General features: G+C 46.7%; 1 protein-coding gene across 2 annotated transcripts in view; it reads right to left on the bottom strand.

The window, feature by feature from the left end:
* UNC5C (unc-5 netrin receptor C) overlaps positions 1 to 9,145 on the bottom strand; it is a 253,758-nt gene extending 244,613 nt beyond the window's left edge. For both annotated transcript variants that reach the window (XM_038769302.1, XM_038769301.1), the window contains exon 1: positions 8,987 to 9,145. In XM_038769302.1, coding sequence (XP_038625230.1) covers positions 8,987 to 9,110 — 124 coding nt within the window. In that variant the 5' untranslated portion in view covers positions 9,111 to 9,145. The remainder of the gene's footprint in view (positions 1 to 8,986) is intronic.
* Positions 9,146 to 15,849: the final 6,704 nt, after the last annotated feature.

The following is a 15,849-nucleotide window of genomic DNA, read 5'->3' on the forward strand; positions in this document are numbered from 1 at the left end:
TAGTTAATATGTTTTGTTGTCTGTCTCCCCCTTCTAGACTGTGAGCCCACTGTTGTGTAGGGACCGTTTCTATATGTTGCCAACTTGTACTTCCCAAGCGCTTAGTACAGTGCTCTGCACACAGTAAGCACTCAATAAATATGATTTAATGAATGAATATATGCAGCCTTGGCTTATCAATCAATTGATGGTATTTATTGAGCATTTACTATCTGCAGAGTACTGTATTAAGCGGTTGGGAGAGTACAGTACAGCAGAACTAGAGGGCTTGTTCCCAGCCCAAAATGAGCTCACCATCTAGAGGGGATTATAGATCATTGGCATATATTCAGCACTTAGAACAGTGCTTTGCACACAGTAAGCGCTTAATAAATGCTATCATTATCATATATTGAGCACTTATGTGCAGAGCAATGTACTGAGTGCTACTGGCTGTGACTCTAAGAATGTGTACTAACTAGAACTGGCAGCAACTCAGCTCTGGAAAAATGAAAAGTCCTGGAGCCACTGAAATAAATATTCACCATACAGCCTAAAAAGTTGGAAGACACATATTTTTGGTGGATCCTACAGTTTGAAAGGCAAGATACCCCATTTCAAGTGATGCCAGCTTGTCTCTAAAATTTCAGTTTAATATATGCAGGGGGCAAATGTGGAATGTGAAAATGAGGCTATAATCAGGCAGGATATTTTCCTGATGGGTTCTGGCACATTTTCTCTTTTCCATTATTTCCATTTTCAATTAATTCTTCCCCTCCCCGATTTTTAACTACTGCCACCAGGCTGACTGAAACTGATGGAAATTAAGTCGCCATTCAGATAACGTGGTCCATTCGAGGATCTGGCATGGTTCCCTTCTGATTGTCTGGTGGCTAAAATTATGTTGGAATTCTCAGGAGATGTCTGTCAGGTCTTCAGCCCATGGAGCACATGGAAAAATCACTCAAACATGTTGAATCCTTTTCTGCCCAGAAAGGAGAGAGTGAAAAGAGTCCGGACTTCTGTATAGCAGCCCACTTAATGTTACTAATAATCGTAACACTTGATAAAAACTTGCCATGTGCCAAAAACTGTACTAAACATTACGATAAGTACGTCATCAGGTGAGAAACAGAATGGCCTACTGGAAAAAGCGCAGGCCTGGGTGTTAGAGGATGTGAGTATTAGTGGCAACTTGTTTGCTGTGTAACTTTGAACAAGTTACATAACATCTCTGGGCCTCAGTTTTCTCATCTGCAACATAGGGATTCAATACTTATTTTCCCCCCCAACTTATTTGGTGAGGATCCACGTGGGACAGGGAGTAGATCTGATCAGATTAGCTTTTATCTACTGCCTCATTTAGTACAGTGCTTGGCACATATAATAAGATCTTAAATCTAAGATCTTAGGGGAAGCAGTGTGGCTCAGTGGAAAGAGCCTGGGCTTTGGAGTCAGAGGTGAGGGGTTCAAATCCTGGCTCCACCAACTGTCAGCTGTATGACTTTGGGCAAGTCACAACTTCTCTGTGCCTCAGTTACCTCATCTGTAAAATGGGGATGAAAACTGTGAGCCCCCTGTGGGGCTGATCACATTGCAACCTCCCCAGCACTTGGAACAGTGCTTTGCACATAGTAAGCACTTAATAAATGCCATTATTATTATTATTATTAAATACCACAATTGCTAATTACCAGTCTGCTGCTGGGAAGATGACTGTGGTAAACTAGACTAAATCTGCTGACTTTTCCTCCTCGCATTTGATCCCCCGCTTTATCCTTTGAAAGTTAGTAGTGCATCATCTTTCCAAGGAGACTCTAAAGGTAAAAAGGCTCATGAGAACGGCAGGCATCATAATTACTATTTGGGCAGGGAGGAAGCTGAGTAGACCCCCTCGACTGGGTGGCAGCAATGTGGATGCTTGGGAAATGAAATAATTTATCTCCTAATTCGATTCAAACTTAAGCCTACGAGAAGCGGTGTGGCTTAATGGACAGAGCGCAGGCCTGGGTCCTAATCCCAGTTCTGCCACTTGTCCGCTGTGTGACCTTGAACAGGTCACTTCACTTCTCTGGGCCTCAGCTCCCTCATCTGCAAAATGGGGATTAAGACTGAGAGCCCCATTTGTGTCCAACCTGATTAAGGTGTTATTTCCCCAGTGCTTTAGTAGAGTACCTGGAGCATAGTAAACACTTAAATTTTAGGAAAAAAAAAACCCAAAAAATTATTTCACAATTAGAACTGAACTTTGGATACAATTATCAACAATTTGGGTGCAATGCTGATGATCCAAGATTCTTTAAAGAAAATGAAATATCTTCCTTGGAACAGTGTAAATACTGAATTTGCAACCAATATAATTTGCGAGATACAGCAAATATAACAGTTGGGCCTGGTCCTGAATTATTTTATTAGACCCACTCCTTTGAAGATTTGATTAGGTTAATTTACATTCTAGAATGCAAGAAAAATTCATTCAATCGTATTTATTGAGCATTTACTATGTGCAGAGCACTGTACTAAGTGCTTGGGAAGTACAAATCGGCAACATATAGAGATGGCCCCTACCCAACAACGGGCTCACAGTCTAGAAGGGGGAGACTTTTAGAAATATGTACAGCTTACTGAAGAGAGCATGGGTCTGGGTTCTAATCCTGACTCTGCCACCTGCCTGTTTGTGAGCTTGGGCAAATCTACTTCACTTCCCTGTCCCGAAGCTTCCCCATCTGCAAAAATGGGGAATCAATACCTGTTTTCTCTCCTGCTTTGTCTATGAGGTCCACGTAGGTCAGGGACTGTGTATGACCTGATTGTTTTGTCTGTATCTGCCGTACAGTGCTGAGGACGTTGCTTGGCACATAGTAAGCACTTAAATGCCACTATTATTAGTGCACTGAGTATGAGTTCAGGCTACAAACTAATATTCATAATGTCCTACTAACATCTAGGCAGAATCATGCAGTTTCCTATTTTTAAAACTACTCTGCACTGACTTAAAATCAAAAGTACATGTGTCATAACTTCCACTTTCTAATAACAGAGTAATTACATCTCTCTGAGAACAGAGCTCTCTTTTAGATTTACAATATGCATTAACTGCCAATCTTGTTTTCTAGAATGACTACAGAGGTGATCTTCCTGTGTTTTTGAAAAGGGCATTTTTTGTATCAAGCATACTTTAGATAAAACATTCCACTGTAAAATATGATTTTATTGTGAGGATACTATTCCTCATTTAGGAAACCTGTTGTCAAACACAACCTTTCCGATCTGAGGGAAAAGATCAGTCCTTCCTCAGTGAAGCAGTGAATGGCTAAAAACCAATCTAGAAATCAACTAATATGGGAAACCTGGTACTCACCAATCAACTCGTAAAAAAACAACAACCCTCAAACAGGTTACACTGTACAAGACCCTAAATTAACAGAGGAGACACACATGTTTATCTCTGCATTTTACTGCTTTCATAATTGGGGATTAAACTAGGTATGGAATTGATATGACAACATGATTAATGAGGTTGAAATTTTTATGCATGAACGTTTTCAAATAAATAAAGGACTTAACAAGACTGGTAACTTCGAGGTGAAAGTTGACTACTCCATTTCTTCGGTTAACATAATTATTATTGGCTCTAATATATAGAATAAAAATGTCTGACAGACCATCAAGCTAATTAAGTCTTCTCCCTGCCGCTCCTGCTCCCCTTCCTCCCTCCCTCACACCACCTCCACGACTTTTACAATGAGATATGGTGGGGTATTTAATTACAAAATGTTTTCCCCAAAGATTAGAATATTCACATGCTGTATTTCACTTTCTCATACCAAGCATTCTCGAACTGCTATTACTGCTAGTAAAGGAGGACCCGGTGTGGGACAAATATCTGCCTGTGTGTTCATTTTTAAATTATAACTTTAATTGAATGAGTATGGGGCCAACTTTAACACTCTGCTGTCAGAGTTTGTGAATGGGTCAAATGCCAAATGAAAGCATCTGGGAATTTCCACACCTTAACTTTCACCAGAAAGTGGCTCCTCTCTGCTGTCAATAGCCCACAGGTAGAGGAATGACCACATTATAACTCTAGCAAAAACTGCATATGCAAAATTCACTGGTCCCCAGGAATTAACAGTAACCATTTTGTATACCTCTGCATTTTCACCCCTCCCTCAGTACTAATATATACATCTGTAATTTATATTCATTTCTGCCTTCCCCTATTGACTTTACACTCCTTTTGGGCAGGGAATGTGTCCACCAACTCTGTTGTATTGTCCTCTCCCAAGGGCTTAGTCCAGTGCTCTGCACAAGGTAAGTGCTCAATAAATATGATTGATGGTTATATTTAGGAAGCATTTGTAATTACAGTATTTAACAAGAACTTAAATTATGGACCAGCAACTAGGATAGAAACATAATCTGATCAGGCACATTCTTGTCCCAGGCTGGGCTCATAATTTAAGTCGAAAGGGCAGGTATCTTACTCCATTTTACAGATATGGAAAAATGAGGGACAGAGGTTCAGTGACTTGTCCAAGGTCACGCAGCAGGGGTGGGTTTAGAGCCCAGGTCTCCCCGGCTCAAGTCCCTGCTCCGCCCACCACCACCAGTATGGCATAAAAAGCGGGACAAGAAGAGAAAATAATTTGGCAGCTCCAGGCAATAAGGAATCAGAGTTGACAAAACAATAAGTTTAGTATGAGCTCTAAAACTAAAAAAATACAACTCCAGAGTGTGAGGAAATGGCTAACAATTATTCTATCAGTGGATTTATCTTTTACCAGGGAATGGGAAAATGTTTAAAATCGCCTAAGGCATCCACCCTGGACTTCAAAAGCTGAAAGAGAAGAAAAGGAAAGACCCTGGGTCCTTGTGAAGAGACAATTTTGGAAGCAAGCGAAATTAGAATACTCCCCTGGCTGTGTCCTTCAGTCCAAAAAAGTCCTGTAAACATTAACACAGCCAAGTAAATCACGATGGCAAAAGTGAACGGGGGAGATGGGTTTTATAGAGTGAGGTGAGGAATAAAGAGAGGCTTGGGAGTGAAGCCGTAAAAATCAATCAATTTTTTAGAAGCACAAAGCAGAATGACAGTTCAGCAGTGGAAAGGATTTTCTCAACCGGAGCTGAGAAGGAAACTTCTCCCCAAACCCCCACTCAACTACCATCTTTTTTGACAAAGGGCAGGGGTAGAAACAGGGAGTGGTTTCTTCCCAGAGAAATATTTCAGTGAACAAGGAGGAGAAATGAAGTGGGACAGAATAGAGAAAAGGGATCGATCCCACTCAGCCGCCTTTCCTGGGTTGTTTGGAAATAATCAACTGTTTATTGCAAGTGCCCAGGGAGGAGTTTGCAAGCAGAGATTTAAACGGGTCACCCTTTTTTTTTTTTTTTTTGGCTGTCTGCTTCTCCTTCCCACTGTTGGGTAGGGACCGTCTCTATAATGTTGCCAACTTGTACTTCCCAAGGGCTTCGTACAGTGCTCTGCACACAGTAGGCACTCAATAAATATGATTGATTGATTCCCTAGCAGTGCCCATCTTCTTCCTTCAAAGCAGAAAGTAGCCTATGGAATACATATTTAACTCTTCTGGTCAGCAAACACACTTTTGCTGAACTTCTCTGAGTTGCTCTATCAAACGACCAATGGTTTTCAAGTGCTTATGTTTGCAGATCACTATACCAAGCGCTAAGGAGCATATGAAGCTGGTAGACACATTCCCTCTCATTTGCACCATGCAGAACAAATTCATTCAATCATATTTATTGAGCGCTTATTGTGTGTCAGGCACTATACTAAGCACTTGGGAGAGTACAATGCACATATTCCCTTCCCACAACCAGCTTTCAGCAGTCTAGACAGGGAGGGAGACAATAATGTAAATAAATTACAGACACATCCATAAGTGCTGTGGGGCTGGGAGTGGGGTGGGGGGGGGGGGATGAACAAAGGGAGCAAGTCAGGGTGATGCAAAAGGGAGTGGGAGAAGAGGAAAGAAGGGCTTAGTCAGGGAAGGCCTCTTGGAGGAGATGGGCCTTCAGTAAGGCTTTGAAGGCGGGGGAGAGAGTAAGCATGAGAAATGGACTAAAGCCACAGAGAAAACTGCTGTGCAGGAAAATGCTAATTTAGAAAGCCCTTTCCAATCTTTCTTCTGAAAACAACTCCCTCTGCTGTTCTCGAACTGCTACTGGCGACAATCGACACATTCATGTGCTAAGACCCAAAGTGCCAACCGGGACCTCTCCATCTCTCCTGAATCCCAACTTTCCAGGCTCCACCCAGTAACTGCCCCCCTGCAGCCTTCTCCCCTCCTTTCCTAAAAACATTCCCGAATCTCTGCAGACACCTCTGCTTCCTTACAGGGCTTGGGAAGAGTAGAACGGACCACTTATTGGCAGCATCTTGCTAAAAGCTTACACAAGCTCATTACTGTTTCCCAAAATACGACTCCCCATCTTTCCTGGGGCTCTTCCCAATAAACAAAGGACACCAGGTTGGTTGGAGAGATGTGAGCTAAGACAAAAAAGCTGGGCAGCCTGCAGCTGGGACTGAAACAGGAAAGTGAGCCTTGTTCATTCATTCATTCTTTCATATTTATTGAGCACTTACTGTGTTCAGAGCACTGTACTAAGCCCTTGGGAAGTATAAGTCGGCAATATATACAGTCCCTACCCAACAACGGGCTCACAGTCTAGAAAACTGTTCTGTTGCCCAATTGCAAAGAACCAGAGACAAGGTACCGACTTGCTCCAGAATGAGGTCAGGCCTTTGCTCATTCTGGCTAGCCAGACTCACTCTTAATCCTCCCCAGCGGAGAACTTTCAAGACCCTCTGATGGCAAAAACTGTCAGAAACCAGATCACCTGAAAGAGAGACTCCTTGCTAAGACTCATGAATGGATTAAAATGCCTCGTTTGCTTCACTATGCTCACATGCAGGATTCCGGGACACCCACAAACAAAAGCCCCTGCTTTCCACAGTCAACATGTCATGAATTTCTAGGCTTCACCTGAAGGTTGAAACCTCCCCCACCCCCTTGTTTTTTTAAAAAAAAATTCCCTCCTTTCCCACTGTAACAATAAATGCATGATTTTAAGCATTTCAGTGAGCCTCGTTCAACTGGTAATGTACAGGATTCCTGATCAAGGAGAAGCTGATTTTCACCCTCGATGGAGAGGCAAAAACAACCGCCCCCCCCCCCCCCCAAACACACACACAAACACACAAAAAATTAGGGGATCCTCCCCTCCAAACAAAGAGGGGACAAGGGGAAGGGGGGTAGTGGGGTGATCTTTAAAGTTAGTGTGAGTGATGAGGGATCCAATGCAGAGTGCTTAAGTACCACAGTGATTATTATTGTTATTATTACTGTTGTTGCTATTAATTGTGGTGCATCACATCCAAAAAGCAACCCCACTCCCTAAACTGGGAGCAAGGTGTGATATGTGTGTCCAGCCAACGGTCACCTGGCCTGCTCTGATCTCTCCAGCAAGCATTTACCGGAAAACTGATGCTGATAACAGCTGCAAAGAGGGGGTGGGAGTAGGGGGTTAAAGATGACCTAATCAATCAGCCGCTGGTATTGGAGCGCTTACTGTGTGCATACCACCGTACTAGGCGCTTGGACAGGATGCGAATACCTTTCCTGATGTGTCTCCTGAGCGGAGAAGGAGCTAATGAAAAGGACCAGCGTTGTATCGTTCAGGTTTCTCAGGTTTGAGTGTAGTCAGGACTTGGGGGGAAAGGGGATGCCCGGCAGGAGAGATGTCCGGCTGGGGGAACTCGATTCATCCTCCCACTTGGCAGGGAGAGGACGACTTAATCAGTGGTATTTACTGAGTGCTTACTGTGAGCAGAGTACTGTACTGAGCGCTTGGGAGAGTCCAATAAGAGTCAGTTAAAGAAACTGCCACTGTTCCCTCCCCCCATCCCTTTCCTCGTCTATGAGTCCATTTATCCTCCCGTTTGATTATTTTTTTGGATCCCACTTTTTGCCCTAGTGAGTCTTTCTCCATTTGCCTTTTGCTCGGGCCAGGCTGGGATGGGTGGCCACGGTTCCTCACTGCGGGCTACTGGACCACCCGACGAACAACTGTCTTCGCCTTGGACCAGTCCTTCCCGCAATACACAAACACACACATACACACACGCACCTAGACAAGGGCGTACACGGAAACACAAGCGCGCATTCGTGGGCATCCAAATTGGCATCCCCACAGACTCACACCTATTCAACTGGGCTCTGGAGTGTACACCCCCAAATACACAGATGCACACATCAGTCGCCCTCGGAAGGCAGCCAAAGGAGCAAACTACAGCACCCCCCCCGCCCAATCCCCAGCCGGACCCTCACCCTGCGCATCCCCGGGACGCCCGGGGGTCTTGTTGCCCCCTCCAGCCGCAACAACTGGGAAGGACCGGTCCCCAGCCACGATTCCCCAAAGGGTCTGGGGTCCCCCCCCTTTCCTCCGGGGGCCAGGTCCCCCCCGGCTTCCCATCCACAGAGCCCCCCAGGGCGAGCAGGCTGGGTGGGGAGTCCCCCCAGGCTGGCACCCTCAGACAAGAGAAAGTGGAGTCCTGCCACCCAGCTAGGACGGGGGGCAAAAACCAGGTTGCGGCCAGAGGGCAAACCCAGGACCCCCCACTTTCCAACTCAGGGTGTATCTTTGCACCCCCTTTCCCATCCCCCCCATTTAATCCACCGGACCCCCAACTACCACCCATTCCGGGTGGGCATCCGTCTACACCCCCCAGCGTGCGCTCTTGGCCAAATTGGCCCCAGGGCTTGCCCGGACTGGCCGCCCCCCGCCCCCCCAAAAGGCTCGGACATGCAACCCACCCCCCAATTCCCCCCAGCCCACATTCAGACACACCCCACAGCCCACCTCCCCAAAGCAGGAGGGGCTGGGGCGGAAGGGGGGCAAAGGAGAGGCTAGCACTGGGCACCCCCTTGCCTTGCCTTGCCCTGGCACCCATCGGGCTCCCGGGGGTCGGGGGTCTTACCTGGAGCTGCGGATCCGGGGCTGCCCACCCCGAGGAGGGCGAGGGCAGGGATGCCCACCATCTGCAGCACGTATCCCAGTCCCAGCCCGCAGCGGGCAGCCATCCTGGGCAGACCCTTGCCCATCGCGGCCGGAGGGACCAGCCGACCACCAGCTCGCTGCCCCCTGCGGGGAGACCACTGGGGAGGGGGCACCCACAGCAACGCCAAGAGCAGGGGCTTCGTGGCCAGCCCGAGCCAATCCTTCTCGGGGGGTGGGGACTGTCCCCTCCTCTACACGTTGGGGCTGGGGGCTCCTCCTCCTCCTGGAGACGTCTGGATGGAGACAGAGACCCCCCCCTCCCACAGCCTCCGCCCCCCTTGGGGCGGGGAGAAAAGAGGAAGGAGTGGGCACGTGGAAGACCATCCCCCCCCACCCCCTCCTCTCCAAACTCCCTCCCAAAAAGGACAGGAGAATAATAATAACAATAATGGTATTTAGTAAGCGCTCACTATGTGCCAAGCACTGTCGGAGATACAAGGCAATCAGGCTGGCCCACGTGGGGGCTCACAGTCTTCATCCCCATTTTACAGATGAGGGAGCTGAGGCCGAGAGAAGCGAAGGCTCAAAGTCACCCAGCTGCCAAGTGGCGGGGGCGGGATTAGAACCCGCGACCTCTGCCTCCCAAGCCCGGGCTCTCGCCACTGAGCCAAGCTGCTTTGTTAAGCGCTTACTATGTGCAAAGCGTTGGGGTAAATACAAGGTAATCAAGATGTCCCACTTAATAATGATGATGGCATTTGTTAAGCGCTTACTCTGTGCAAAGCACTGTTCTAAGCGCTGGGGTAGATACAAGGTAATCAAGATGTCCCACAATAATAATGATGATGATGGCATTTAAGCGCTTACTCTGTTCAAAGCACTGTTCTATGCGCTAGGATAAACACAAGGTAATAATAATAATAGCATTTAAGCACTTACTATGTGCAAAGTACTGTTCTAAGCCCTGGGGTAGATACAAGGCATTCAAGATGTGCCAATTAATAATAATAATGCTCATAATGATGGCATTTGTTATGCACTTACTACGTGCGAAGCATTGTTCTACTTTAAGGCTCACAGACAGAAGGGGGGGCGGTCCTTCTCCGGACTGGGGTGCCAAAGCTCAGGGGGTCCCCCCCCAGCTGGATGTTCACACTGGCCCTCTTCCCCCCCTTTCCCAAGGATCGGGGAAAGAGAGTGGAGAGTTCAGGGGCAGAGCGTGTGTGGCAGAGTGAAAGCACCAAGCTGCGGCCCAGGGCGCGTTCGTAAATGCGCACGTGGGAGAGAAGGGTGGGGGCGAGCGTGGGACTGACCCTGCCTGCAAAGGTGCGTGCAAATTGCATTTAGGCCGCGGAATTGGAAAAACGTGGGGAAGTGCACGAGGATGAGAGTGAATTAACTCCAAGAGAGTGCACATGTGTCGGGGGTTAGGTGTATTCTCTGTGTACAGAGCTGAGAAAGGGCCAGGCGCCCCTTTAAGAAGAATAATAATAATGATAATGGTATTTGTTAAGCACTTTGTGTCAAGCACTGTTCTAAGCGCTGGGATAGATACCAGGTTATCAGATTGCCCCACGTGGGGCTCACAGTCTTAATCCCCATTTTACAGATGAGGTCACTGAGGCACAGAGAAGTTAATAGTAAGCACTTAATAAATACCATTGTATTATTATTAAGTGACTTGCCCAAAGTTGCACAGCTGACAAGTGGCGGAGGCGGGATTAGAACCCATGACCTCTGACTCCCAAGCCAGGGCTCTTTCCACTGAGCCACACTGCCTCTCTAGTAGTTCTTTAGTAAGCCCTTAAATACACTTTAGTGTGCTCTGCACACAGTAAGCGCTCAATAAATACGATTGATTGATTGATTTACTAGGAAGAACTGGGCAGTGGCTGCTTTCCAGCACCAGCTGACCAGATGTAGACCTTGGTCCCATCTTCTTCTTGCTCTTCGTCTGGGGAGGGAGCCCCCCTTTGTGTGTGTGTGTGTGTGTGTGTGTGTGTGTGTGTGTGTGTGTGTGTGTGTGTGTGTGTGTTTGGGAGGGTCTGTCTGTGATCAGGAGGGATCATCCTGATCACAAAATCCAATCCCCCCGGGGAAAAACGTAGACCTGGAAAAAAGGGAGCGCTCCCAGATTTCAGCCCAGGGAGGAGGGGGAGTCAGAGAGATAGAAAGGGAGAGAGGGGAAGAAATAATAATAATAATGAAGGCATTTATTAACCGCTTACTATATGTAGAGCACTGTTAATAATAATAATAATAATAATAATAATAATAATGGCATTTATTAAGCACTTACTATGTGCAAAGCACTGTTCTAAGTGCTGGGGAGGATATGTTCTAAGCACTGGGGAAGTTACAAGGTGATCAGTTTATCCCATTGCGGACTCACAGTCTTAATCCCCATTTTGCAGATGAGATAACTGAGGCACAGAGAAGTTAAGTGATTTGCCCAAAGTCACACAGTTGACAATTGGCGGAGGGGGGATTTGAACCCATGACCTCTGACTCCAAAGTCCATGTTCTTTCCACTGAACCACACTGCTTCTTTAAGAAGAGAGGAGAGAAGAGAGTTGCCCTCGTGTCAATATTCAAACTAAATAATAATAATTATTATCATTTCATAATGGTATTTGGTAATAATGGGATTTCATTCATTTAATTGTATTTATTGAGCACTTACTGTGTGCAGAGCACTGTACTAAATGCTTGGAAGGTGCAATTCAACAATAGAGACAATTTAAGCATTTACTATGTGTCAAGCACTGTTCTAAGCCCTGGGGAAGATAGCTGGTAATCAGGCTGTCCCACATGGGCCTCAGTCTTAATCCCCATTTTTACAAATGAGGTAACTGAGGCACAGGGAAGTTAAGTGACTTGCCCAAGGTCACACAGAGTCCCTCAGGAGCCTTGGGATCTAGGTGGGTTTGTACTGGCCTGGCCTTGCAGGGGTGGGTGGGGGGTGTCTTACTTGTGAGGGACTCTTGCCTGTGTATGGAGCTGTCTAGACTCCTTCCCTGTCCAAGACAGAGGCCCCATTGGGCACAAGATTTAGGAAGGGGAAAGGAAGGAAAGAAGCCAAGAACATGAGCATGCCTGCTAATTATCTTGCATTGTACTCTCCCAGGTGCTTAGAACAGTGCTCTGCACATAATCAGTGCTCAGTAAATACCACTGATTGATTAATTGGCTTAATGGAAAGAACACAAGGTCTGGCAGCCAGAGGACCCGAATTCTAATCCCAGTCCTGCCACTTGTCTGCTGTGTGACCTTGGACAAGTCACTTTACTTCTCTGTGCCTCAATTTCCTCATATGCCAAATAGGGATTAAATGCTAGGTGAATGCTGTCCTGCAGCTTCTTTGATTTGGAAAAGCCCCTGGAGAAGTTTCCAGCCCTTAGAGGGGGAGAGAGCATGGAGAGAATTGGCAGTGAGTGGAGGGTGGGGTTCAATAAACAAAGTAGCCAGGAAGGAAGTTGGGGCAATACAGAGAGACGTTAAATTCCCAGTTTGGAATGCTTGCCAGCTTGAGGAACTGGGAAGTAGTTGGATGAGACAGGACCTCGTGGTGCACACACGCACATCCCTCTCTCCCCCACCCCCTTTCTTCAAATGCCAAGGTCCATTATTAATTCTCCCTCAATCAAAAAGGGCAACAAGAACCATACCTAAGGATGGCGTGGAATGAGATGCAGCATGGCCTAGTTGAAAGGACTTGGGAGACCAGGGAACTGGGTTCTAATTCTGCCTCTGCCACCTACAGGAAAGTCTCAAATTCTCTGTGCCTCAATTTTGTCGTCTGTAAGGTGGAAGTTACATACCTGTTCTCCCTCTCTCTTCTATGGAACAAGGGACTGTGCCTAAACTGACTGTATTGGGTGTACCTCAGTGCTTGGCACATAATAAGCACTTATCAAATACCACAATTATTATTATATATATCAACCATAAACCTGCCAGGTTGAATGCAGAGAGTGAGCTCTCTATAGAGGGGGGAAAATTTTTCATGGGACATTTTCCTCCAACTATGCATCAGCCAATCAACCAATGGATGATAGTATTTATAGAGTGCTTACTATATGCAGAGCACCATACTTTTAGCTTGGGATCATACAATAAAGTTAGAAGGCATGCTCCCTGCCCTCAGAGAGCTTACAGTCTAGCATCAGGGAACGTTTGGCCTCCTTCATCTCCCTCCTGAGCCATGAAGCCGGAGGGGAAGCCCGTTTTGGGTCTGCGGCTCTGGGTCATCCCATCCTGGCTGGTCTGCACTCCGGGAAGCCAAGGGGGATCTGAGGGTGTTTGTGGTCACATGCACATGGACTGGCTGTGCACAGTGCCGGAGAAATGCAGGCTTACGTTGTCAATGTCTACACTTCTGGGGTGGATGAATTGACTGAAGGAAAACAGCTCAGATTCATTTCAGTAGAACTGGAGTTTTGGTTGTTGTTTTTTTCTGTTGTGGTGGTGTAGTGGAGCTACAGGTACTCAGAAACAGTAAGTGTCTCAGTTAATGCAAGAGGGGTGACTGGAATTTCTCATAGGAGGTCCAATGATGAAGCAGGGACACTAATTGATGATCAAATTTGCAGTTAACAGGAATGTGCACTGACTTTGAGGTTGGAAGCACCGAGGAGCTGCTTGGCCTAGTGGATAGAGCCCAGGCCTGGGAGCCAGAAGGACCTGGGTACTAATCCTAGTTCTGCCACTTGTCTGATGGGTGACCTTGAGCAAATCACTTCTCTGTGCCTCAGTTTCCTCATCTGTAAAACGGGGATTACGACTGCCAGCCCCATGTGGGACAGGGACTGCACCCAACCTGACTGGCTTGTGTCTAGCCCAGTGCTTAATACAGTGCCTGGCGCTTAGTAAATGCTTAACAAATTACTGTAAAAAAAATGTTTGGAGTCATTCCAAAAGGTTTCCGTAAGTGAGAACCAGCCCAGTGGCTGATAAACCACTGAAAATTCTCAGGGTTTGGTTTTCTTAAATTTGGCATTCATTCAATCATACTTATTGAGTGCCTACTGTGTGCAGAGCACTGTACTAAGCACTTGGGAAGTACATGTCAGCAACATATAGAACAGTGTATATATATATATACATACATATATCCAACAATATAGCAAACAAGTTGGCAATGACTTTATCCACGACTGGGGAGCAATTTTGTAAAAGTAAATTATCGGAGCCGCGGTAGGGCTTGACTTGAGCTTGGCGGCTTTGGCTGCCTGTCAACCTACCCATCAAGCAAAAACTCCTCACTCTTGGCTTCAAGGCTGTCCATCCCCTCGCCCCCTCCTACCTCACCTCCCTTCTCTCCTTCTCCAGCCCAGCCCACACCCTCCGCTCCTCTGCCGCCAACCTCCTCACTGTACCTCATTCTCGCCTGTCCCGCCGTCGACCCCAGACTCATGTTGTACCTCTGGCCTGGAATGCCCTCCCTCCTCACATCCACCAAACTAGCACACTTCCCCTCTTCAAAGCCCTATTTGAAAGCTCACCTCCTCCAGGAGACCTTCCCAGACTGAGCCCCCCGTTTCCTCTGCTCCTCCTCCTTTCCCCATCACCCCAAATCCCTCCCTCTTCTTTACCCCACTCCCCACCCCACAGCACTGTTGTATATATGTACTTGTACTTCCCAAGTGCTTAGTACAGTGCTCTGCACACAGTAAGGGCTCAATAAATACAATTGAATGAATGAATGAGAGGGAGTCAAAGCTGTATGCCAAGGGGTTTCCTTTCTTGGCTGCAGAGGAAAAGGATTAACTGGGCCCATCCATCCCCTAGACAGGTGTTAATGGGAATTAGGCATGGAAAGCCTAGCCACACCTCACAGAAGGAGCCCGTTGTTGGGTAGGGATTGTCTCTATCTGTTGCTGAATTGTACTTTTCAAGTGCTTAGTATAGTGCTCTGCACACAGTAAGTGCTCAATAAATAGGATTGAATGAAATACCACACAAGGTAATTTAGGAAGGACTCCTAAATTCTTGAACTCCATCATTCCTCGAGGGCAAGCATCATGCCTACCCAGTCTACGGAGCTCTCCAAAGTGCTCAGTACAGCCCTCTGCACAGAGAAAATGAGCGATGCACCACTGTCCTAGGCGCTTGGGACAATACAATACAACAGAAATAGCAGAGACGTTCCCTGCCCATAACGAGTTTTCAATCAATACCACGGTTTGATTGAGAGGAGGTGGAGGGGCTGGAAACCACGTGGACTTAATTCTGGGAGGTAAGGCCTTGCAATTACCCTGCTTCTCCAGCTATTGTTATTTAAATGTTAATTGACTGGCAGTAATGGGCTGCGGATTGGAGGCTTGCTCTCCAGTTAGATCCCAATTTAATTTACACGGACTAAGAGCTGTTTTTTCTCTGCTTGGCTCTCAGTGACCTACTTTTTAATGGAGGCATAGAGTGCGTGGCTAGAGAAAATCCCCCCAAAGCAGGAGGGCATCCCATCAGCAAAGACTTTCATTTTCTTCCCCCCATGACCTCCAAAATTTTTCCAGAGCTGCAGCCACGTTGACTGCTTTAAATTTCCTCTTCTTTTCCCTCTTTCCTCCTCTGCTGGAGGCTCTTCTGAACACGGTAAAGCAGTTGCCAAGAGAGAGGAGGAGATGGAAGGACAAGCAAAATTCACAAACTATGAAGCAGCATGGCTTAATGGAAATAGCAAAGGCCTGGGAATTAGAGGGCCAGGAGTCTATCCCAGCTCTGCCACTTTCCCACTGTGTGACTTTGGGCAAGTCACTTAACTTCCCAGTGCCTCAGTTTCCTCCTCTGTCAAATGGGGATTAAATATCTGTTTTCCCCCCATTAGACTGAACCCCATGTGGG

This window comes from Tachyglossus aculeatus, chromosome X5 (genome assembly GCF_015852505.1).
Source record: "Tachyglossus aculeatus isolate mTacAcu1 chromosome X5, mTacAcu1.pri, whole genome shotgun sequence".
NCBI lineage: Eukaryota > Metazoa > Chordata > Mammalia > Monotremata > Tachyglossidae > Tachyglossus > Tachyglossus aculeatus.